At 21.6% G+C, this 27969-nt stretch overlaps 3 protein-coding genes across 4 annotated transcripts in view; 1 reads left to right on the top strand and 2 right to left on the bottom strand.

Moving 5' to 3' along the window:
• The window catches only part of LOC127282469 (nitric oxide synthase-interacting protein homolog), a 181257-nt gene extending 162229 nt beyond the window's left edge, over positions 1 to 19028 (bottom strand). The window contains exon 1 of one of the 2 annotated variants that reach the window (XM_051306721.1): positions 19016 to 19028. The gene's annotated coding sequence lies outside the window, so the exon portion shown is untranslated. Of the gene's footprint in view, positions 1 to 8781; positions 8795 to 19015 lie in introns of those variants that run through there. The other variant, XM_051306722.1, reaches the window with a different exon arrangement.
• The window catches only part of LOC127282472 (uncharacterized), a 241720-nt gene that overhangs the window by 197734 nt on the left and 16017 nt on the right, over positions 1 to 27969 (top strand). The window contains exon 7 of the mRNA XM_051306726.1: positions 440 to 487. The gene's annotated coding sequence lies outside the window, so the exon portion shown is untranslated. The remainder of the gene's footprint in view (positions 1 to 439; positions 488 to 27969) is intronic.
• Positions 1 to 27969, bottom strand: part of LOC127282466 (UNC93-like protein) — a 59621-nt gene that overhangs the window by 24889 nt on the left and 6763 nt on the right. The window contains exons 2-3 of the mRNA XM_051306714.1: positions 12827 to 13575; positions 8486 to 8705 (exon numbers count right to left, since the gene is read on the bottom strand). Of these exons, the coding sequence (XP_051162671.1) occupies positions 8486 to 8705; positions 12827 to 13559 (953 nt within the window). The 5' untranslated portion in view covers positions 13560 to 13575. The remainder of the gene's footprint in view (positions 1 to 8485; positions 8706 to 12826; positions 13576 to 27969) is intronic.

Here is a 27969-nt window from a genome sequence, read left to right as displayed (position 1 = left end):
TCATCCTCTTTACTCCCGAAAAGACTTGATTATAATTCGTATTTATGAATACGAATGATAATTCTTTCTATGTATGGTAAAAATTTTTCTTTAAAAAATATATTTAAAAAAAAGCATTTTAATACATTTATATTATATTTATTTACTTTATATTTTTTGTATTTTTATATTTTATATTTTTATATTTTTCTTTTATATTTTTATATTTATTTATATTAAAAATAAATAAATAAATTTTTGAAAGGAAAACAAAATTTATTTCTGATTGAACAAAAAATTTTTAAAGAATTATAAAAGAAAATTTAAAAAATTTTCTACATATAAAAAAAAATATAATAATTAATCAGCGCCACGAATGAATGATTGCTCATGTATTATTGATAAACTTGAAATGCAAATTAGATATCTCAGACTGACAGGTATGATATTTTTGTTACAGATTCCAACGAAGGAGATTGCCACTTTCCAGATGAATCAGAGACAACGGGTAAGTGTAAATTGCATACTCATTTTTATATTTAAATAATTTTATTATAATTTTGCCTTGCAAAAATACTTTTCTTTTTTAGGAACTTTTCTTTAATAATATTAAATATTTAATTTAATTAAATAATTTATTAATATTTTAATATTAATATTTATTAATAATGTACTAATATTTAATTTAATAATTGGTATTTTAATACTAATAATAATAAAATATAATTTAAAAAAATAATAATAAAAAATAGTTAATTTAATAAAATAAAAATAGTTGAAAAAAATATATATAAAAGGAAAGTTTCTTTTTATTTTCAATGAAGAAAACAAAAGATTAGAGAAGTAAATAATTCACGTGATCTGAGGTCAATAAAATCACGATTCTTTATAGAAAGGCACGTTCACCTCGCACACTATATAAAATATTGTCCATTGCCCTATATACGCACATGCATGCTAATCTTGAATTCTTGTCACGTTTTTGCTTTTCCGTATGAAGTCACATACCATAAATACTAACATAAGTTAGTTAAACGTTCAGTAAGTCGAAGTGGTTTTGTGGTCAGAGTACACGACTCGCGTCCCAAGGGTCCTGGGTTCGATTCCCCATGCGTAAAAAATTTTTTAAAATTATTCTCAAGTGATTTATGTACTTAATAATTAATAATTATTAAAATAATCAATAATTATTAAAATAATTAATAATTATTGATATAATAAATTCAATTAATTTTAATAATTAATTTAATAATTTTCAAAAAAAAAAAAATTAATTTTTGAATTTTTGATAAATTTATACTTTTATTAATTTTTATTTTATTTTTTTTTAATTGTATAATATTTATAAGAATGATATTATCTAGTAATGGTAATTTTTCATTTAATTTGTCGAATCATTAACTTCGCTGCATATATACTAACTTTAGAGAAATGTAGTTATCTGTTAAATACAATTTACATATAATTTCGCAATTTCATTTCTTAAGTTCACCCGTAATCATTTAATTCACATTATACATGTTTGTAATTTAATTAACTCTTAGTCACAAAATTTATGCTTTTGTTTACTCATTTATAATATAATTCATCGCGTTTTTTTTTTTTTTTCGAAAGTAATATGAAAACTTTCGAAAAAAATAATTTTATATTATCATCAAATTTATTTTACAAAAAAAAAGAAATTATAGGTATTAATTAATTTTAATAAAATTCGTTAATTAGTTTGCAATTAATTTTATTTATTTAGAATTCGAAATTTTTTTTTGAATCGAAATTAAAAAAAAATAATTTTTCAAATTTTATTCTACTTGCATTTTTTTTTTCGGTATATAATAGAGATCTAGTATACATACTGAAAAATGTAATAAAATCAACCACTGTAATTATTTGCGCATTGAATAAATTACTTTTTTCCTTATATCAATTACGTTTTTGTTACACAATTCTGTAATGTGAGTTGACGTTTAAATGGATCTATCGACTTTACATTTGGTTTCTATTTTTTTTCATTGCATTTATTAATATTTCGTTTTTAGGAATAATTTTCCGCTTTATTTGAATACTATACATAAATGATATGCTTTATATGTTTTACTTAGATTTTACTATCATTTTAGTTTTACTGTATTTTTTTTTTTATTTTTTTCTATTATTATACACTTTATATTTGCATATTTTTATTGTTTTACATTTATGTTTATTTTTCTAATCATTTTTACGTTATTTTTTTTTATTTCGTCTCTATTGTTTTACAAAAATTTACTAATTTTGCAATTTTTTTTTTTTTTAAATAAAAAAAGGAATTAAAATTGCAAAATTATTACAAAATTGTTTTCAAATCTGTTTGATATGAATAAAAATGAATTAAAATAACAAAATTGAAAAAAATAAATAAAAAATAGGAATAAAAATATTAAATATACTTTTAATATTCTCGGAAAGTTAAAATTTTATGACTAGTCTAATAAATTTGTTGCATCAAAAAAATAAATCACTATGTCTTTGCTCTATTATTCTGTCCCGTACAATCTCCACTCTCCTTCAGACTTTCGGTCTTATCTCTTTGCCCAACAACGCGCTTGCTGGTTCTCAAGTTGCTTAAAACTTTGTTCTGCATAATATTCTAAACTCATCTCTTCGTCCCGAATAAATCTCCATAAAGAAAAAGTTTCACAATAATTGTTTCGAGATTTTTTGTTTTTAGTTTTAAAATTTTGTAAAATGAAAACATTTTAAAAAATGTAATTACAAAAATCATTTTTTTTTTTTTTAAATTAAAATCATTTTTTCAATAGTTGTAATTATAATTTCTTTAAAACGGAGAAAAAAATTTATATAAAATTAAATTCCGTAATAATATTTATTGTTTTTGAAAAAAAAAATTAATTCATCCAATTGGAATGTTCCTTACGAATATAATATAAGTTTTAAACAAAAATAAACGCTTCCATCGAAAACAATTTTTTACGCATTTCATTCTGATTATATTTTTCCTTATAAGAATTTTTTTTTTTGAATTAAAAAAATTCGATCTAAAATTAAATCACACAAAAAAAGAGAAAAGAAATTTAATTTAAATTTACGAAAGGAAAAATATTTTTAAAATAAAATGCAATTAAAAAAATCTTCCTCTCAATTTGATAATAATTTTTTTTTGGGATATTTAAAATTTGTATATTGAGTAAAATAATGTTTTTTTGCATCAAGTATCCCAGATAATTTGATAACAAGTGATTTTCCAGAAAGTTACCTGCCGTTTCATGTGTAATAATTTTTTTTTCTTTTATATATGTTTTTTAATAAAATACAAATCGGTGTATACACCACGTTTATAAAAGATTACATAATTCTGACTGTATACGCATCAGGTATAGTGTCGACTCTCTGTGCAACGATGCATCGCGCGTCGGATGTACGCTATTTGCAATCACGAAACATATACCAAGAGCAATATATATATATATATATATATATGTTTATGGCAATATACCAAAAAGAGATAGGTTCCAATGAGAAAGAGAGATAGAGAGATGTCGAAGGATGAGAGGAAGGAGGTGAATATTCCGCGGATTCAACGATAATACACTCGCTGATTATAATATATAATAGCGCAAATGTTTCATAATAGAGGCTGATGTTATAGGAAACAAAAAAAAAATCCTCTCAAAAGAAGAATATTTATTTTATGGCAGAAAATCTATCTATTTATTTTTTAATTATTTTTTTTTTTGTTATTTTTTTACTTAATTATTTATTTGTTTATTTATTTGTTTACTTTTTTTATTATTTATTTACTTATTTATTTTTTTAATTATTTATTTGTTTGTTTATTTATTTACTTTTTAATTATTTATTTATTTGTTTTTCAAATGATTTATTTACTTATTTATTTATTTTTTAAATTGTTTATTTATTTGTTTATTTATTTATGTATTGATTTATTTGTTTTTTAAATGATTTATTTACTTATTTATTTATTTTTTAAATTATTCATTTATTTGTTTATTTATTTATGTATTTATTTATTTTCTAATTTATTTATTTCAATTATTTATTTTTTGATTATTTATATATTTGTTTTTTAAATTATTTATTTACTTAATTATTTGTTTATTTATTTATATAATTATTTATTTTCTTATTTATTTATTTATTTAATTATTTATTTGTTTTTTAAATTATTTATTTACTTATTTGTTTGTTTGTTTATTTATTTATGTATTTATTTATTTATTTGTTTTTTAAATGATTTATTTACTTATTTATTTATTTAATTAATTATTTATTTGTTTTTTAAATTATTTATTTACTTATTTGTTTGTTTGTTTATTTACTTTTTAATTATTTATTTATTTGTTTTTCAAATGATTTATTTACTTATTTATTTATTTTTTAAATTGTTTATTTATTTGTTTATTTATTTATGTATTTATTTATTTTCTAATTTATTTATTTCAATTATTTATTTTTTTGATTATTTATATATTTGTTTTTTAAATTAGTTATTTACTTAATTATTTGTTTATTTATTTATATAATTATTTATTTTCTTATTTATTTATTTATTTGTTTTTTAAATTATTTATTTACTTATTTGTTTGTTTGTTTATGTATTTACTTTTTAATTATTTATTTATTTGTTTTTCAAATGATTTATTTACTTATTTATTTTTTAAATTGTTTATTTATTTGTTTATTTATTTATGTATTTATTTATATATTTTTTTATTTATTTTTTTGATTATTTATATATTTGTTTTTTAAATTATTTATTTACTTATTTATTTGTTTGTTTATTTATTTACTTTTTAATTATTTATTTGTTTTTTAAATTAGTTATTTACTTAATTATTTGTTTATTTATTTATATAATTATTTATTTTCTTATTTATTTATTTGTTTTTTAAATTATTTATTTACTTATTTGTTTGTTTGTTTATTTATTTACTTTTTAATTATTTATTTATTTGTTTTTCAAATGATTTATTTACTTATTTATTTTTTAAATTGTTTATTTATTTGTTTATTTATTTATTTTTTAAATTGTTTATTTATTTGTTTATTTATTTATTTTTTAAATTGTTTATTTATTTGTTTATTTATTTATGTATTTATTTATATATTTTTTTATTTATTTTTTTGATTATTTATATATTTGTTTTTTAAATTATTTATTTACTTATTTATTTGTTTGTTTGTTTATTTATTTATTTTTTAATTATTTATTTGTTTTTTAAATTATTTATTTACTTATTTATTTGTTTATTTATTTATGTATTTATTTATTTTCTAATTTATTTATTTCAATTATTTTTTTTTGATTATTAATATATTTGTTTTTTAAATTATTTATTTACTTAATTATTTGTTTATTTATTTATATAATTATTTATTTTCTTATTTATTTATTTATTTAATTATTTATTTGTTTTTTAAATTATTTATTTACTTATTTATTTTTTTGTTTATTTATTTATATAATTATTAATTTATTTTTTTATTTACTTTTTTTAATTAGGTATTTATTTACTTTTTTTTAAAATTATTTATTTATTTATTTCACAAATAGACGGGCTTACAAAAAAAAAAGAAAAAAATTTATTTATTAATTTATTACTAAGAGAACATTTACCTGTTAAATATATATAGTATAAAAAAAATCGCATTAGATGATTAATAAAAATTTGTTTCTTCATATTAAACAGTCTTTTTTTCTGTATAGAAAATGTTTTTCTTTCGAAAAAAAAAGAAAAAAAAATTGGTCGATATTGAGATATTGTTATTTTTTAACAGACTAATTATCTATACTTTGTTCAGTCATCGATTATACAAGTTACGTAAATCACGTGCAGCCGTTGATCTCAATGTACGATAACGGTGATACTTTTATGAGAGAAAAAAAAAAGACGTCGGCAGTTAATTTAAAAAACATATTATGTGAGACGAATCTCTTTCAATATTGAGATAGTATATGTATCTTTAAAAACTATGACGCCCATTTTTATATTTTTTTTTCACAATTCAAAAAAAAAAATAAAAAAAAAAATAAATTCTCCGATTCTTATGTCACAATTAGTATATTAAAATAATATCTTTAAATTACGGTCCATTTATGTTAATTTTTAATTTGTTATCCGTCTTTTTTTTTTGTAAATGACATTTTTTTGTTATTCAAAAAAAAAAAAAATAAAAAAAATTTGAATTTATTTAAATTTTTTCTAAATTACAAGAAAATAATTTTTCTTACCTATTTTTTTTTTATTTATAAATAATTAATTTATTATTCTTAAAATTATTATAATTTTAATTATTTTTTATTTGCGCTTGTTTTTTAAATAAATAAAAAATTAAAATGATAAAATTAGTAATTTTGCAGTTAGTCGAAATTTTTTTATTGTTTTTTTTGTTTGTTGTGAATTTAGTTAAAAAAAACGTGCGGCAATTGTTTAAAGATGAAAACAAATCTAAATTACGAAAATAACATTTACAAATAATGTTTGCAAACATTAGCATTTTCCCGCAATGAAACAGAAAGAAAATAAACAATGGAAATTTGAGTCATCATTTGTATTTAGACGCGATATTACCTGATCTGATAAGAATGAGTACATCTTATCAAATATAAATATCTATCAATTATTTGTTAAATATACTTAAATACTTGATTACTACCTATATATTATTAAAAAATTGTAATTATTTAATTGCTTAAAGACTGTAAAAAAAATTAAAATGTTATAACTATTTTTTGAGATTATTTTTAATAAAATTTATTTTATTATTAAATTATTATTAAAATCTGTTATTAAATTATAATATTAATAATTAATGCAATAATGATATTATATAATATTATAATTAATTATTTAATTTAAAAATTAATTTAAGGACAAAAAAAAATTTCTAAAGAGATATTTTTAAAAAATGTTTTTTTATAATAAGCATACGTTTGTTAATTTAAAAAAAAAGCAAATGTCAAAACAGGAAAAGTATTTGTTAAAAGATAATGAACTGATGAAAAAATATTTACAATTAAATATATATAAATAAATGACTAAATTGTGACATAACATTTAAGAAGTTCAAATGTAAATTAATTACTTAATTAGATATAAAAAAAAATTCTAATATTATTTAATTGCTTCCTCATGGAAGCATTTTATAAAAATTAAATTAAATTTTCTAATTTATTTTTTAAAAAAATGGTCATTTTCTTTCAAGGACGTCAATATATTCGTCAATATATATTCCAGGAAGTAAAAGTGTTTCTAATTAATTGTGTTTTTTTTTTTTGTTTCATATGATGACGTGTGATGAAAATTTGTTATCAGACAAAAATCTTAATTAGAATATCGTCACTTGAGTCAAGGTTTTGTGATGTCATTTTTATTCCGTGGAGCCGAAAATTTATGCTAATTGCGCACGAGCCATCCACGAGATTTATGCGCGGAAAGATTTTAATTATTATTATTTCCCCCCCCCCCCTAAAATCTACATTTATTACACGTGCAGAAAATTTATTAAAAAAATAATATACAGAATTTAAAACACTTGAGAATAATTTTGAAAAAATTTCTTAGGCATGGGGAATCGAACCCAGGACCCTTTGGACGCGAGACATGTACTTTGACCACGCAGCCACTTTTGTCTTAATAAAATAACTAGAATATTTTTTTTATTTTTTACATTTTCGTGAAATAAAAGATTAAAAAACAATTTTTTAAAATCGATTATTAATTCCATTTTATTGTTACAAGAATTAAATTAAATTAATTAATTTAACTTATAATGATAATTTTATTCTAATATATAATTTAATCAATTTTGTTTTTAGTAGGAATTGGAGTGAAAATTTCTCGATAAAATTAATTAAATATTATTGATTGCCCAATATTGTTAATGGATAATTGGAAAATTCTTTGAAATAATTTTCAATTAAATAGTGGTCTTGAGTTTACAATAAATATATGAGGAAAAGTGAATTTTTTTTTTAATGTCAACAATAAATTTACTTATAGGCAATTATTGTCTATACAAATAATCTAACGGTTGACAATATAAAAAATAAATTACAATTCTCAGTAGACATTTATCATTCTTTTAAAAAATTCTTCCACTTTTATAGAATTATATAGCATAATTATTTTACTTTTGTTCTTGAAATTTATCATTAATGAATTTAATTTTAATTTCTGATTTTTTTAATTGCAAATAAGAAAATCTTATTTGATTTATTTATACATTCTATTGTTTATTTATAGTCTTATGTTTTATTAGATTTTTTTTCTTTCAATCGTTTCAATGATCTATTTATATTTTTTTATATATTTATTACTAATAATAAAATATTAATGTTAATTAAATTATTTAATTTATTAATTATTATTAAATTATTAATAATAATAAATAATAAATTTTTATATATTTTTTTTAATGTTTTAAATATTAAAAAAAAAAGAATTTTATATAAAAAAATTAATTATTTAAATAATATTGGGATTCATACCTGGAGAGTGGATCCACGAAGAGAGCGACAATCATAACGGCAACCAAAACACAAGATAAATAAATTGCTGAGATTTCATAAATCTCAGAATCTTGTGGTCGATCCAAACTCTCGTGTCCACCATTTGCATGAACACAGAAATCAGCTCCACATAATTTCACTTTAGCATTGTCACTACTGACAGAGTTATTACTACCTCCAAATTCATCTCCACTTAACACTGAAAACAAAAAGAAAAATTTCATTTTAGAAATTTGAATTTTTTTTCATATTAATTTTATTTTTTTTTAATTTATTTATAATTAAAATCTCTAAAAATTATTTATGAATATAAAATAATTTTATTTTTTATAAATTAATTTTTTTTTTATTTACAATTGAATTTTAATAAAATAAAAAATATAGTAATTTAATTTGACTTGAAAATAGAAATAATTTTTAAGTATTTTAATTTTTTCGATTTTTATAAGTTTCGCGCGAGACTTTCACTAAACTATCGAGAGTTGACACATATATTATATGAATATTTCACATATTTCTAGACACTTTCTTACATTTTCATCACCTTTTTTTTTTACTTCATTTTTTTTTCTTCTTTTTAAAACATTTCCTTTTCAACGAAATCATAAAAGTCAAGGTTCTCGAGCCAATTATTGTCATGTGAATAAAAGAAAATTAAAAAAAAAAAATTTGAAAAATAAACTTACATAATAATGGAATAATTGGATTACATTTAAAGAAAAAAAATTTCTATACCATTTTATCAATTTCTTTTTGAAAAAAATATGGTATCATTTTCTCGTGAAAAGAATCCAATTTTCATATCTTTTTCGCGGGTGTAAAACGATAATAAAAAAAATATATATAAATTCAAATTGGGTGATATAATTCGCAATTTATATTATATAAATTGGCAAATTCCAAATAAGGTGTGGGTTTTCCATTTGAGGCGTATATAGAAGGTTTGTGACCTTCGTTTAATGCTCCGAGGAACGTCATTCGCTTATTGCTGATCGACCTCGACAAGGACTCGATACAATCTTGACCTTTACCGAGCACCCCCCCACCCACGTCGTTTTTGCTTGCGCCACCTGATTCCAGATATACAAATAATTGCCCAGTCGATATATTTATATATGTAAAAAATTGATTTCCAATTAATTTTGAATTTTATTTATTTTTTAAATAATACTAACAAATAATAACAACAGAAAACAAAATATTAAAATTTAAAAAAAAAACCAATTAATTACAAATTAAATAATTACCTTATTAACAAATTTGATAATTAGCTAATTAACAAATTTATTAATTACCAAATTGATTAAAAAATCGGTTAATCAATAAATTATTTAATTGATAATTAATTAATAATTAACAAATTAATTTATTACCTGATTAACCAATTAGTTATTCAAGTAATTAATTATTTACCTGATTAACAAATTATTTGTTAAGGTAATTAATTATTAATCTAATTAGCAAATTAATTAGTTACCTGATTAACAAATTAGTTATTTAAGTAATTAATTATTTACCTGATTAACAAATTATTTGTTTAGGTAATTAATTATTAATCTAATTAGCAAATTAATTAGTTACCTGATTAACAAATTAGTATCTTAGGTAATTAATTAGTTATCTAATTAACAAATTAATTAGTTACCTGATTAACCAATTAATTATTTAGGTAATAAATTAGTTACCTGATTAACAAATTAGTTAGTTAGGTAATTAATTAGTTATCTAATTAACAAATTAATTAGTTACCTGATTAACCAATTAATTATTTAGGTAAAAAATTAGTTACCTGATTAACCAATTAGTTATTTAAGTAATTAATTATTTACCTGATTAACAAATTATTTGTTTAGGTAATTAATTATTAATCTAATTAGCAAATTTATTAGTTACCTGATTAAGAAATTAATTATTTAGGTAATTAATTACTTACCTGATTAACAAATTAGTTAGTTAGGTAATTAATTAGTTACCTGATTAACAAATTAGTTATTTAAGTAATTAATTATTTACCTGATTAACAAATTATTTGTTTAGGTAATTAATTATTAATCTAATTAGCAAATTAATTAGTTACCTGATTAACAAATTAGTATGTTAGGTAATTAATTAGTTATATAATTAACAAATTAATTAGTTACATGATTTACCAATTAATTATTTAGGTAATTAATTAGTTACCTGATTAACAAATTAGTTAGTTAGGTAATTAATTAGTTATCTAATTAACAAATTAATAAGTTACCTGATTAACAAATTAGTTATTTAAGTAATTAATTATTTACCTGATTAACAAATTATTTGTTTAGGTAATTAATTATTAATCTAATTAGCAAATTAATTAGTTACCTGATTAACAAATTAGTATGTTAGGTAATTAATTAGTTATATAATTAACAAATTAATTAGTTACCTGATTTACCAATTAATTATTTAGGTAATTAATTAGTTACCTGATTAACAAATTAGTTAGTTAGGTAATTATTTAGTTATCTAATTAACAAATTAATTAGTTACCTGATTAAAAAATTAATCATTCAGATAATTAAGAAATTAATTTGTTTTCTAATTAATAAATAATTTTTATCTCGTAATTAACAAATTGTTCCCCTAATTTATTGCCAACTAATTAACAAACATATTAATTATTATATCAAATAGTTACTCAAATATCAAATTAATTCTTTACTAAATAAACAAATTATTTAATGCTCCATTTAATTATTTAATTTATCACCTAATTAACAAATTAATTTATTTATTAATTGCCTAATTAACAAATTACTTACTTAATTAATTACCTAATTAACAACTGGATTTTTTAATTAATTACCTAATTAATAAATAAATTATTTAATTAATTAGTTATTATTTAGTTAATTATTATTAATTAATTTGTATTCACTAATTATTATTAATTAATTAATTAATGTTTATATATATAATGTAAAGGAAGTAATTATGGAAAATAAAAAAAAAAATTTAGAGAAAGAAAGAAAGTTAAATTAAATCAAAAGTCGAACGTTTGTGGAATCCGTTTTATATTATCAGAGCGGGGAATGCGCGAGGTGGTACGAAAAAGTGACTAGCGTGGGTTTATACCGGATAAATCTCGTTTCTTGATGTGCCTGAGGCACTCTTTCAATCTCCAAGTCCAAGAGTCCTCTTTTCTTCCCCCCCGCTAATTTTATATCACACTTGTCGTCCTTCTCTCTTTTTCTCGCACGTACTGTGACACACTGTCTTCAGATTCGTTTCGTTCTAATTCAGGAAATAATATCAGTATATATATATATATATATATATATATTATAAAAAAAATTATTCGATAATTTTTTTTTACATTACAAATTTGCCCTACACACTACAATGAAGATGAGAAAAAAAAAACATAAATAACTTCGACTGCCGGTGAATCTAAGTAGAGCATAGGGATTTAACGTCAGACGATGTCTGACTATAGGCCAATCTCTTCCACTGAAACGTTAGACTCCCAATAATCTAAGCTCTATCACTGTTTTTCTTTCACTGCGATATGATGATCAAGACATAAATATATTTTTTTTTTTTCAATGTTTCTCCTTTATTCTGAAGGTAATCGAGCTACAAGGATAACATGTATATTCTCTCCCCCCCCCCTTTCTTCTTTTTTAGAACAAAATTTTTATTTTTTTAAATAAAAAATTATTTTTCTTATTAAATCATCTGCTTTCTAAATTTGAATTAGTTGAAAATAACGTCTTTAATTTGACATTGAACAAAATTTATTTGGTATGGAAATATTATTATTTAGAATATAAATAATAAAATTAAAATAAAATTAATTAATTAGTATAATTAATTAAAGAAAAATTAATCAAATTAAAATTTATTTTTATGAACGTAATAAACTGGAAATTTCAATAATTCTTTCACTTTATAAGATTATTTACAACCTTTGGTCCTTGACGCGTGAAATAGCAGAGTGGCTTCCCTACTGGATTTGCAACACCAAGGACCGGGGTTCGATTCCTCATAACTGTGGATTTTTTCTCATTCAGATTTTCAATTTTCAGAGATTCATTATTTCAAAATAAAGAATAATTGTAAATAATTAATAATAGTAATGTTTAATTCTAGTATCTTGATTATTATACAGGTGATTTCATTGTTTAAAAAATAATTGTCTTTATGAACTTAGATTTGTTTCAACAAACAAAATAAACGAACGGACAGAAAATACAAAGAGAAAAAGACAGAAAAAACTAACAGACAGACAAAGTAAAATAAAAAAAAAGAAAAAGAAGAGAAAAATAAATTTAAAAAAAAAATAAAACTTACCAAGAGACGATACAAGATTTCCCCAAAGTTCCGCCGTTTGCCATGCGAGAAAGAAAAATCCAAAGAATCTAACAACAATAGCGTCGGCAGGTTGATCGGTGAGTTTTGCATAAACACCACCAACTTGCGTGAGGTAGGTCGCTTTTGCCGCCCACATTGGTGCGGCGCCAAGGCCCAATAAAACACCAGCCGGTACAAGTGTATAAAAACGTGGATAAAATTGTGAGCCAATATATGGCGCATAACACAACATTGACACGCACAATGTCCATTTGACGGTCAATCTTTTAATCACAAATGTTGGTATAAAAATACAAGAGAGCACAAGTGCAGCATAAATTGCTGACAATGATACTGTACCGAGGCCTTCTTTAGCATTAATTGACGATTGTAAATTTGCCGTACCTTGAAATGCAGTGAATTGTACCATAAATGCTATTGACACTGTACCAATATTTTTGAGAATACGCCATTTTTCACTGCGCGACAATTTAAATTTACGCGATTGTGTATCATCATCACTCGCGGGTAATTGTGGTGGTTTTCTTGGTTCTGGTGGTATACCGTCCGTACCATCGTCCTTGTAACCATCATTTCTATAGCCAACGCCACTCACAGATACCGTAAACACTGTGGTATTTTTTTCACCACCGCCACCACCACCGCCGCCGCCCCCATCTCCATCACCGCCACCGACACTTCTTTCGCTGTCATTTTGTGTTGTCGTCACCATTGTACGAGTCGGCTACCTGCAATCACATATAATTTTTTCTTATTATTATTTTTTTTAAATTCATTATTAAATTGATTCATTTCAATTAAATCTTTATCTATGGATATTGAATTTGAAAATTTTTTGCGGTTACCTCACAAAAGGTTACCATGGCAACGATAACCATGGCAACCAGTACAATAGCAACGGTTACCATAGCAACCGTTACCATAACAACTGTTTCCATGACAACCGGTACCATACCAATCGGTGCCATAGTAACCGGTACCAATATAACTGGTACTACAGTAGCTGGTACCAAAGTAACTGGTACCATACTAACTGGTACCACAGTAACTGGTACCATAGTAACTGGTACCATAGTAACTAGTACCATAGTAACTAAATGGTACCGAAGTAACTAAATAGTACCAAAGTTAGTGATACCATAGTAACCGGTACCATAGTAACCGGTACCAAAGTAACCAGTACCATAGTAACTAAATGGTACCAAAGTAACTGGTACCAAAGTTGGTAGTACCATAGTAACCGGTACCAAAGTTAGTAGTACCAAAGTAACTTGTACCATAGTAACTAAATGGTACCAAAGTAACTGGTACCGAAGTAACTGGTACCAAAGTAACTGGTACCATAGTAACTGGTACCAAAGTAACCAGTACCATAGTAACTAAATGGTACCAAAGTAACTGGTACCAAAGTTGGTAGTACCATAGTAACCGGTACCAAAGTTAGTAGTACCAAAGTAACTTGTACCATAGTAACTAAATGGTACCAAAGTAACTGGTACCGAAGTAACTGGTACCAAAGTAACTGGTACCATAGTAACTGGTACCAAAGTAACCAGTACCATAGTAACTAAATGGTACCAAAGTAACTGGTACCAAAGTTGGTAGTACCATAGTAACCGGTACCAAAGTTAGTAGTACCAAAGTAACTTGTACCATAGTAACTAAATTGTACCAAAGTTAGTGGTACCAAAGTTAGTCTTACCAAAGTAACTGGTACCAAAGTTAGTAGTACCATAGTAACTTGTACCATAGTAACAAAATGGTACCAAAGTAACTGGTACCATAGTAACTAAATGGTACCAAAGTAACTGGTACCAAAGTTAGTAGTACCATAGTAACCGGTACCAAAGTTAGTAGTACCAAAGTAACTTGTACCATAGTAACTAAATGGTACCAAAGTAACTGGTACCAAAGTAACTGGTACCACAGTAACTAATTGGCACCAAAGTAACTAGTACCACAGTAACTAATTGGCACCAAAGTAACTGGTACCAAAGTAACTAGTACCACAGTAACTAATTGTATACTAATTGTACCAAAGTAACTGGTACCAAAGTAACTGGTACCAAAGTAACTGGTACCAAAGTAACTGGTACCAAAGTAACTGGTACCAAAGTAACTTGTACTAAAGTAACTGGTACCAAAGTAACTGGTACCAAAGTAACTGGTACCAAAGTAACTGGTACCAAAGTAACTGGTACCAAAGTTAGTAGTACCATAGTAACCGGTACCAAAGTTAATAGTACCTCAGTAACTTGTACCAAAGTAACTGGTACCAAAGTAACTGGTACCAAAGTAACTGGTACCAAAGTAACTGGTACCAAAGTAACTGGTACCAAAGTAACTGGTACCAAAGTAACTGGTACCAAAGTAACTGGTACCAAAGTAACTGGTACCAAAGTTAGTGGTACCAAAGTAACTGGTACCAAAGTTAGTGGTACCAAATTAACTGGTACCAAAGTTAGTGGTACCAAATTAACTGGTACGAAAGTTAGTGGTACCAAATTAACTGGTACCAAAATTTTGTGGTACCAAAGTAACTGCTACCATAGCAACTTAATGGTACCAAAGTTAATGTTACCATAGTAACCTGTATCATGTTAACCAGTAGCATAGCAACTGTTGCTATGGCAACGAATAAATATTTGTTGAAATAATTTTTATTTAATAAAAAACAATTTTTTATATAAATTTTACATATAATTAAAATAAAATAATTAATAAAAAAATTATTGATTAACTATGAAACAAATATAAAAATTCAATTGGTTTTTTATTTAAAAGTTGAAAAAAAAATTTTCTTTAAATATAATTGAAAATTACAGAAATATTTAAAACATTGATAAGAGGATAAATATATTTTTTTTTTAAAAAAAAAAAGAAGAAATCTACATAAAATTTGATTATGAAAAAATACGTCAATTTTTTTTTATCGGTCACGTATCGTAACGTCAATAGAATTGTAGTAATTCTTTATGTTGAGATTTTTTTTTAACTTATTTGCAGAGCACGTGAATATTAATAATCATTTTTTTTAAAAAAGTAAATATTATTGTATGACGTTTTGGAATATAAATTTTGTATATCTTTTTTTTAAAGAGAATATAAATTAGTTTAGAAATAATTGATTTCTTTTAGTAATTAGATGATTAATAAATAATTAATAACTATTAATAGAATAGAAATTAATTAATAATAAATAATTAGGTTAATTAATTAATTAATAATTAATATACAATTTTTTGTTTAAATACAATGAAAAGTGTTTTTATTTTTGAACAACCAAGGTTTATTAAACACACTGTATATTTCGATGCAATGCATTATTCGAGAGTGTAATCAAGGAACTAACTTGTGCAAAAGCGAGCCAAATCAAAACAATGGCCACTCATACGTGAGTTATACACTAAAATATGTATTCAATAATTGCTATGCCTAATTTTCATTAACCAACATTGAAGTAACATTAAAATTTATTATTTTCAAAAGTAATTAAATGAAATATTAAATAAAATTAAATAAAATTAAATAAACTTAAATAAACTTAAATAAAATTAAATAAACTTAATTAAAATTAAATAAAATAAATAAAAAAATTAAAAGTAAAATATAAAATTTTAATTATGGTTAATTATTTTTTTTTATAATAATTTAATTTTTTTTAAACCGATAAATTTCCAGCAAAATATATACTGTAAATAAAATTGACAGATTCAATTGAGTATAGCAAAAAAAAAAAAAAATTCCATTTGCGATGTGTTTCTTTTTTAAAAAATCAATCACAGGACACAAAAGGTTTCTTGGCACTTTTAAAAAGCTTTTGATAATTACAAATGTTTGTATACATATATATATATAGCGAAAAACGTAATTTCACAAGTCAATTTTGAAGAAAACAATTTTCCACGCCTATAAAAAAAAATATTATTTTCTTTTGACAAGGCAAAAAAAACTGACATCTCATTTCATAGTACGATAAACTGTTTTTTTTTTCTTCTTCTTCTTCCTCTTCATTATATAAAATAAAAGACAAATTGTTTTTCGCGCAGTATAGGTCATTGAAAAATAAATTGGCCAATAAATTTTACTCTCGATTTTGTTCGATGCTAAAAAGAACACTGAGAAGCAAATTTATTGTTAATAAGTCTTTCAAAGTTTCAATATTGTCCTTTTTTTTAGTTGCCTTTATCAGAGAATAATTAATTCAATTTTTTTTATGGTCTCAAGAAAAATAGAACAATATTATATTATTATTATTATATTTATTTATATTATTATTATTTTATTTATATAATTATTATATTTATTTATTTTATTTATTTTATTTATTCATTTCTATTTAAGATAAAACACTTAAAAATAATTTGGAAAAATTTCAAAGCTTTGGGAATCGAACCCAGGACCCTTGGGACGCGAGCCATGTACTCTGACCACACAGCTATGTTCATATGTTATCATAACACAACCTTTTTAAATATTCTGACTGTATTATCTTCTGTTTATGATAAGAAAAAACAAAATTTTAGTTTAAAAAACATTTTTCTGTAGTAAATATTTTTTTTTCTAAATTTCCGTTTAGAATTTATATAGTAAATACAAATAATTGTTGAAAATGTTGCACACGGTATTGATTTATTGTGAAATTGTCCGCTAATGTTATATATATATGTATGGAAAGGACTCTCTTCCTCGTTGCAAATATTTTCAATTTGAATTCGCTCTGAACTCACGTACAATTCATTGGATGCTTGTAAATCCATTTTGTCAACGTTGTAATCGATGCAAGTGCGTGACACTCCCACTTAGTCACGATAAAGTCATGTCAAATCGTGTCCAGAATAAGTAATTGTATATATATATATATATATATATATATATATATATATAGTCTCTAGTTATTTGATTCTCTCTCAAACTGTATATATATATATATAAACATTTATTTTGATTGAACCTCGTTTTCAATTAAATCGCGTTTCTATTCACGAGCCACTTTAACCACGTGCAAACGTGCCACGAGACTATTAATTGGTGAAAATTATTTTTAAATCTCAAGTGCCAAAGAAAAGTGCGGTGAAAACTTGAAAAAAGTCTATATTATATTTATTGCAATCCATTAGAAACAAAAATCACAATAATTGTCACTTTTTTCTTGGACATTAATTAAAAATTTATTTTTATTTAAATAAAAAAAAAAATGTTACTATTGAATTAGTAATAAAATTTTTTATTTAAATAAATAAAATAATAAATAAATTATTTTTAAATAAATTTTTTATTTAAATAAATAAATAAATAAATTATGTAAATTAAATTAAAAAGTAGAAAAGGCTGGGGAGTGATTAATTAATAGTCCTAGAGACGAATAAAAACTATATTATTAATTTAATATTAATTATTAAAAAATAAATAAATAAATTATTAAAAAAAAATTTTTAATAATAAAATAGTAATTACTATTTATTTATTTATTATTGTTATTATTATTGGAAGAGGAAATTTTTTTAAATAATTAAAAAAATAAATAAACTAAAAATATTATGTATTTTTTAAAATAAAATCAGTAGCGCTCATTAGGTAAATGATTTAAATATTGCAAATTTCACTTTATAGAAGATTGAAATAAGACGTTAGGAATGGAATTTCACATTATTATTTTATAAACAACAACTGTGTCAATTTTCGTAAATTGATATTAAACATTTATGGTAAATTGAGTGCAAACTTTATTTACTGCGCGCATCGTCTGTATAAATATTGAAAAATCTTCAATTGTGTCGTTAAATTAGAAAAAAATTTTATTCACTCGATTTTCCGTTAGTTTTTCCTCTTGACATGACGCCACAGAAGTTGCTTTTAACTCTCTCTCTCAAATATTTACGATTCAACTAAATTTTTTTTTTTTTTTCTCAATAGAACAAAATTTTACTCACAGTTGAAATTTTTCACCCATAATAAAAAAAACATTTATTTTATTTTTTATTATTTTTATTATTTTATTTATTTATTTATTTATTTATTATTATAAAAGGTAATAATATTTATTAGTTAGTTAGTTCGATAGTTTTTTTTATAAATATTTATTTAGTTATTTAGTATTAAAAAAAAAAAGAAGAAAATATTAATAAATTTGCAGAAAAAAAATATTAATACATTGTTAAATCAGATTTATAATTAAAATTTTTATTTTATCTTGAAATAAAAAATTGAGCGCTTACTTTTTTTAATTTAAATAATTCCTCCTGAAGCGCATCTTTATCATCATTATCAGTGGACATCCCACTGATAATATTCTCACTCATACATTTATTTATTGTAAAACAATTTTTCGGTGATACAAATTTTAATAGACAATATTTCAAATATTTTTTATTCAGTTATTTTCAAATAATATGTCTCTTTAAAAATGTCGGAAAAAATATATCAAGTTAAAGATTGAGTATTAAGATACCAGGTGACCAGTAAATCACTGCCTTAGATTAATAAAAAAAAAAAAAATATGAATGCATGCCGTGTCAGGTTCAAGGATACCTTATCAGTACTATAACAATGATGAGCAATTGTATTGTAATTACACACACCTATATATATAGTGATTTACTCTCGCGATATTATTATTTTTATTTATTATTATTTTTGAGTATTCAAAAGTAGATCTCAAACAATATATTTTTTTATTAGAAACAAAAAAAAATTTGCAAAAAAAAAGTCAAATATTTTTTAGTTTCTTTTTTTTTAATATCGAATAATTTTGTTTTTGTTAACAAAAATAATATAAATTTTAAATAAAAATAAATAATAGAAATAAAAAAATAATAATAAAAATTATATAAAAATTAAATGAACTAATTTTTGATTTTCAAAATCATATCATTATTTTTACGTGCTGCTACGAAACAGGATATTGAAGAATTTTGATGTGAGACACGTTTGGAATCATAACAATATATTTTACAGATAAAATTATACCAGAAGGCGAAATATGTGTACTCGTTCGATAATAATAATAATAATAATATTTTTAAAAAAATTTAAAAGGCCATAAAAATATTTAATAAAAAAATTTTATTAATATAATAATATATAAAAATTAATAATTAATATAAAATTTTTTTTTATTTATACCCATTTTAGTCACTAGGCCAAACAAACAAAAATTATTAATAAAAAATTAATAATAATAATAATAATTAATAATACATTGAAAAAAAAATTATTTGATTCAAATAATCGGTTACCTTACTATTATGAAATAAATATTTATTTTAATAAATAAAATAAACTAAATAAAATAATTATAAATAAAAAATATAAAAGATATAAAAATAAAAAAAATATACATAGAGAAAAAATTATTATGTGAAATAAAATGCGAATGGCATAATAAAAAAAATATTTTTTTTTTTTATAAATTTCTTCGATTCTATTGATTTAATATCAGAATCCAAATCTGTATGCATATATATTTATTTATTTACAAATGGGGTATAAATTACAATTAGCATATATACTATTGAATGTAAATTTTTCATTCGCTGTAAAAGCAAAAACTGTCAATGGTAACAACGATATATAAAAGTAATAATAAAGTATTACTTCCGAAGTCCGAGTGAACAAACCTAATCGTGATTGCATAACCAGAGAGCCTGATCGTGCCAGGTATGGCAGACTATGTGCGTGTACTCGACACTACATAAAAAAAAATATATATAAAGAAGACATGCGACTTTCTTGTCAACGGGAAAAATTTTAATTTTTTAATTTTTTAATTTTAACTTTTTTTTTTTTTTGAATTTTAGATTTATATTTATTAATTTTAACTGATTTAATCGTAATTAGAAACTTAATTATAAATCTAATTTTGAGAAAAAAAAGACCAAAAATTTTATATAATTTTTTATTGGGCAAGCATTTTTATAATTCATCGCCGCGCACAGACACCGCGATAAAAGTTGTCTATATATTTTACGATGGACCATTTATTTTTTTTTTTTTTTTATAGCTCATATATATGATGTCGTTCTAAATCATTAAGGCACACATTTCGGGGAAGATTTCAATGTCATAAAAAGGAGAATATTGGTTAGTTCATAAATTAGTTTTGCGGCAATGAATGGAAGGTCGATTTTTTTGAAAAAAAAAAAAAAAAAAGAAAAAAAGTCTCATATACTGATGGTATGACTCGTTTGATAATTATCTCTCTCCTTTTGTGCGAGATCCCATATATGTATTTTCTTTTTTTTTTTTTTTCCTCATGCTTCCTGAATACTTCCTTAATACTATATTTACTATCCACTATATTCAACGCAACTATTTTTCTCTTCTTTTTTTTTTTACTGACAATATTTCACACCCGTTATTCCATTATTCTTGCCAATATTTATTCGTTTATATTTGTTAGGATAGGTACTTGTTAAAATCGTATAAGTTATTTTTATACATTCTCTCTCTCTCTCTCTCTCTCTCTCTCTCTCTCTCTCAAGAAAAACTCATCTATTTGACCTTTTCACAAGAATCACGATGAAAATCACAATTATTCACTTAATAGAGGAAACTTTATTTATTTGCAGTTGTTTTTTAAAATTATTTTTTTGGTTAATTAATTAATTTTTCTGGTCCTGGAAATATAATTTTTATTATTATATTATTTATTAATATATCTAATTAATTATTATTTTATTTAATTATTACTAGGTATTAGTATTACTAGGTATTAGTATTATTAGTATTATTAGGTATTAGTATTATTAGGGATTATTAGGTATTAGTATTACTAGGTATTAGTATTACTAGGTATTAGTATTATTATTATTAGGAATTATTAGGTATTAGTATTATTAGGGATTATTAGGTATTAGTATTACTAGGTATTAGTATCACTAGGTATTAGTATTACTAGGTATTAGTATTACTAGGTATTAGTATCACTAGGTATTAGTATTACTAGCTATTAGTATTATTAGGTATTAGTATTATTAGGGATTATTAGGTATTATTATTATTAGGAATTATTAGGTATTAGTATTACTAGGTATTAGTATTATTAGGGATTATTAGGGATTATTATTATTATTATTATTAGGTATTAGTAGTACTAGGTATTAGTATTATTAGGGATTATTAGGTATTATTATTATTATTATTAGGTATTAGTAGTACTAGGTATTAGTTTTATTGGGTATTATTATTATTAGGTAATCGCATATATTCCGATTTTGTTATATTTAATACAGCCACCTTAGAATTAACGCGAACTTATGAAATAAATTCTCTAACACCCGGCGGGATTCGAACCTACGACCGGACCTGCGACTTATAACCTAACGCTTTAACCAACTACGCTACCTAAGGCATACAATTTTATTATCATTTTTTTATTATTAGGTGATTAATTATTATTTTTTTTGTTTTTAGGTAATTAATTATTATTTCTTTGTTATTAGGTAATTAATTATTATTATTATTATTATTATTATTATTATTATTATTATTATTATTATTATTATTATTATTATTATTATTATTATTATTATTATATTACCAATAATTATAAGTGTTATTATTATTTATTATTATTATTATTTTAATTTAATTTCTATTAATTGATAAATAATAATTTTTTTTAATATCATTTAATTAATTTTTAATTTAATTTTTTTATTTAATTTTTTTTCCATTTTTCGTCATTTATTTTTGTAAAAAAAAAAAAAAATTATGTTCGTAGAAATGGATTGCGCGCTCTTTATGGTTCGTTAATTGGTAATACCTATTATATACATATAGAAGAAAAAGAATGGCAATTGTTTTGTGTGTCGCGTAGAAACATAAACTTTAATTAAATAGCAATTAGTCTTGCTTAGGAAGTCTCTTTAAAAAAAATAAAAAAAAAAAAAAAAAAAAATTAAAAATACCTGAAATTAATATAAAGGGTAGTAAATAAATACGAGGAAAATTTTAGCATCGCTCGAGTCATTGTTCACTAATGATAGAATAGAGAAACTATAGTTTATTAATTATAATTGAATATTAAAATACAAGTCTACTCATATGATATTTATATGAATATTATAACGACTCGGATATACAATATTAGATACATGATTCCGAAATAATTTCATTAATTCGACAATAATAGAATGTAAACAGACATTAATTGAATGAAAAACAAAATTTTATTTTTATAAACAAATTAATTTTTCAAAAAATTGTTTTTTCCTGTCTCTAAAGAATTTGTTTTTCTCTATTTTTTTTTTTATAAATAAAAATAAATAATTTAATAATTTAATAAATAAATTTATAAAATAAAAATATTTTTTTTCAAATAAATTAAATAATAATTTAAAACAAATATAAAATTTATTTAATTTAAAAAAAATTATTACAAAATATTTTTTAACATTAAAATTGTTTTAAATTTATCAGAAAAATTCTATGTAAAATAAATAAAAAAAAAACCAAAATACCCTCACACATCGTGTATAAAAAATGAGGAAATGAAGTACAAAAGAAAATAGGGGAAAAACTTTTTAATTTCCATATTGAGTCAATATTATCAACACATGGATCTACATAATAAAAATTGAACTTGAAACAAAAAAACAAAAAAAAACAGTAACTCTCTTGAGACAGAAATTAGAGATCGTAAATTTAATTCCCTACGGACAAATAAGTGATATAAAAACAAAATTAGTATTCCACGATTGCGTGCGATATTTTATTTTATTTTTTTTACTAACAAAAAAGAGAATTAATTTTTTAAAAGAAATAAAACAAAAAGATCGTGTACTTTCTTTTGAGACATTTTTTTTTAGATAAAATTACGCGCACTTTATAAACCTTTTCGATAATAATAATAATAATAATAATAATAAAAGGGGATGTTTTAGGAACGCATTTCAGGTGAAATATAAAAATAGACAACCTCTCTTCCTATATATATATATATATATACAAGAAACAGTTAATCCATACTTGGCCATCCCTTGGGTTGAACACACCCAGTAATTTAGTATCACTTTTTATAATTATTCTCGCGTACAATAAACGCGCACATATAAAGGGCCAAAAAAAAGTGACAGAGGGAGAGAAAAATCATATACGAAAAACCAATTGTACTAAAAGTGTGTGCTTATGGTTTATTATTAAAAAAAAAAAAAAAAATAAATGATGTCCCGTGCGCGAAATTTTTTTTTCTGAAAATAGAGAAAAAGTACTTCCGCGAATTTTTATTTTTATCCTTCTGTATTAAATAATAATTAGAGGGAAAAAAAATAATAGTTTTTGAATTTTCATTGAAATTACTTTTATATAAATTTTTACATAAAATTACTAAATTTTTTTTGAAAATAATATTTTTTTTACTAAAATTGTCAATTTTCAAAATAATTTTATGGAAAATTATAATTTTTATTTATTAAATTATTTATTTAATTATTTATTTTATTATTTATTAAATTTATTTATTTAATGACTAATTTTTTTTAATATTAATTATTAGATTTTTATTTTCTTATATATATTTTTTACGATTATTACATGTAATTTTATTTATAATTTTTCTAATTAATAATAATTAATTATTCGTAATTTTATTTCTATTATTAAAATTTTAAAAATTGTAATTTAATAACTTAATCAATAATAATAATTCGTCACTAATTTTCCATAGTATTAGGGATTTTTCTTCGTTTTATATGGAAGTATGTATATATATATATATAGTAACTTCCATATGAAATATTAAATTCCTGAATATTGATTTTAGCCAAGTTTTTTTTTCTCAGATCCCTTTCTTTCTTTACACATTCGTTATACTTATGGAGAGAATTGTGAGAAAATTGAAAAATATCTTAGTTAGCAAAAAAAAATCGTGCAAAATTCAAAATAGAGGAAAATATAAATAAATATTTGGAAAAAATTAAAAAATAAGGTAAATGAATAAAAAAAATCGAATATAAAATTTTCTTTACAATTTTCAAACGATCGATTGAAAATAAAGAAACATGAAACATAATTTTCGAAAATGATAAAAAAAAATATTCTTTTATTTATGAGTAAAATAAAGTGCGATTAAATTAAAATAATTTTATAAAATTTCTATTTTCCCACGTTAAAGTCCTACTTTTACGTAATTTACAACTTTTTACAACACTTTTTAGTCGTGAATTTCCATACAAATTACCATTTAAAAAACCTGTTTTGCTAAAAGGGAATTCAAAGAAAGAACAAAAATCTTCTTCATTACTCTCTAATTCAAAAAAATATTAAAGGAATTAATAATAATAATTCATTAAATTGAAAGTTGATTTTTATTTCCTTCTTTTTCGAAAAATAAATATATTTAATAAAAATATTTCAAAAATACTTTATATAAATATATTCCTAAATTATTTTTTGAGAAAAATATTTCTAAAAAACACTTAATAAAAATATTCTTATGACAAAAAAATATTCCTAAATTATTTTCTAAAAAAATATTTCTACATTATTTTTACAAAAAAATTCCTAAAATATTACAATAATTATTATATGTACGGGAAATATTTTAATTATAAAAAAAAATAATAATAATTAATAATAATTATAAAAAAAATATATTACAAAAAGAAAGAAAAAAAAAACCAAAAATAATATTTCTAAAAAATATATCAATAAACATTACATCACAGTATATAACGTCATTAACCCATGTTTATCTATTCAGAAAACAGGAACTCGAATTTTTTTGTGCTACAATCCTCGAAGGCGCGAGAAACCATTCTGAATTTTACCGAAAAAAAAAAATAAGAAACATTCCATAACAGATAAGATACGTCAACTAATAATTTATTCACATTTTTATTGTAAATTTAGGGTAGGACAAAATAAAAACAAAAATTAATTGTGGATGGAATATTTTTTTTTTTTTTTAAAGAAGAAATTCTTCCTTGGTTCAAAGTTAATCTAACTGACAGGCTGAACTATAAACAAATAAAATTTTTTTTTTCAATAAAATGAAGTTAATTTACAGACTTTATTGATAAGAGGTTTTATAGCAAAAAAAAAAAAAATTCAGTGATTTATTTCAATTAAGATGATTATTAAGAAGTAAGAATTTATTAAAAATATTAATTAATATTTAATTATTTAATAATTAATTTATTTAATAATTAGAAAAAATTAATTTTTTATTAATTACCTACAAATTAATTTTTTTTTATTAATTTGTCAATAAATAAATAATAATTAAATTTTTGTACCATTTTTGTAATAAAGTTATTTTTTTTTTTGAAGTATATGTAATGAAAAAGGAATTTAAATGATAAAAAAATGACCTGACACTTTATTTTTTATTATTCATCGAAATAATATATAAAGCAAAACAAAAAAAAAGGAAAATCTTTTATTTATTTAACACAAAGGATATTTATAGTTTAAAAAAAATAAAAAATCTTTACTTTTATTTTTTAAACCACAGAATTTTATTTTTAATAATAAACTGATTCAGATAAAATGGATTCAATTTTGCGGTTAAACAAGACACATTTTCTTTAACCACAGAATTTAATTTTAATAATTTAATAGAGTAGATCCAGAACAAAAAAACATTTATAATTTCCATAAAAAAAAAAAATTTGTTACAATTTTTCTCAGTGTTCTATATTTTATATAAAAAAAAATGTATATTTTCAAACTCTTTCTCTCGGTTTGCTTTTTTTTTTTATTTATCAAACAAACAATGAATACAGAAAATAAAAAAAAATATGCAACATTTCATGACATTATATTTGCACACACAGTTCATTTTTTTACAAGTTCAAGTGGTGATGCAATGTCAACAAAAATATTACTCTTGAATATTATAAATTTTCCATATAGTGAGTGTTACTTGATTTTTTTTTAATCACGAAAAAATTTTGTAAAAAAAAAATTATTATTATTGTAAATTAAAATTAAATTAAAATAATTGTTTATTAGACAATTATCAAATAAATATTTATTTGATTCAAGTAAATATTTATTTCATTCAAGTAAATATTTATGCCATTCAAGTAAATATTTATTTCATTCAAGTAAATATTTATGCCATTCAAGTAAATTTTTATTTCATTCAAGTAAATATTTATGCCATTCAAGTAAATATTTATTTCATTCAAGTAAATATTTATGCCATTCAAGTAAATATTTATGCCATCCAAGTAAATATTTATGCCATTCAAGTAAATATTTATGCCATTCAAGTAAATATTTATTTCATTCAAGTAAATATTTATTTGATAACAGTTAAATTTGACTCAAATAATCGGTTACTTGACTATTGACAAATAAATAATATTTACTTGCACCAAAATAATTTTTAATTCGAATTAAATAAATTGTATTTGTTTCAAGTACAAAAATTATTGGTTCAAATACAATTTATTTAATTCGAATTAAAAAATATTTAGTGCAATTAAATATTTATTTGATAATAATCAAGTAACCAATTATTTGAATCAAATAAATTTTTTTTTTTTCAAAAAACAAAAATATTTTGTAAATAAATTTTCAGATTTTATTTTAAATTAAAATTTTTTTTTTTTGAATTTTTATCAACATATTTACTATTTTTATAAAAATAAATAGTAATTTAAACAATGTAACTTGGCCAGGGAGAGGAAATACTTGTTACTTAACATCCATTTAAGAAAAGATATTCATTTATTTTGCTGTGTCAAGCGTGCTCTATCGGAGGAATTACTTTATGTATATATGTATTGGCAAATGCATAAAATTGTTTCCAACTGATATGCGAAATGCACGCACAGAATTATATATGCATATATTTATATCACTTCGTTTATATAGAAGGTATAATACAGTTTAGAAAGTCTTTGGGAGACGAGAAAGAGAGAGAGAGAGAGGGACGCACAGCATGTAATATAGGTCCAGCCATTTCGAAATCAAAGACAGATAACAAAGAGGATTTTTCACTTAATCGAAATTTTCAATTATAAAAAGAATTTCCCATAAAAATCATAATTTAAAATTTTTTTAAGTATTTAAAAAAAATTTTTTTTTTTAATTTGTCCGCATTTTAATTTGTACGAATTTTTAATTGTCCGAATTTTTAAGACTCAAATTTTTCATTTGTCCGAATTTTA

Source organism: Leptopilina boulardi, unplaced genomic scaffold (assembly GCF_019393585.1).
Source record: "Leptopilina boulardi isolate dan_hultmark-lab unplaced genomic scaffold, ZJU_Lbou_2.1 LbouV2_30, whole genome shotgun sequence".
Taxonomy (NCBI): domain Eukaryota; kingdom Metazoa; phylum Arthropoda; class Insecta; order Hymenoptera; family Figitidae; genus Leptopilina; species Leptopilina boulardi.
Note: the sequence above shows the minus strand (reverse complement) of the source record. Positions and strands in the feature narration are given on the sequence as shown.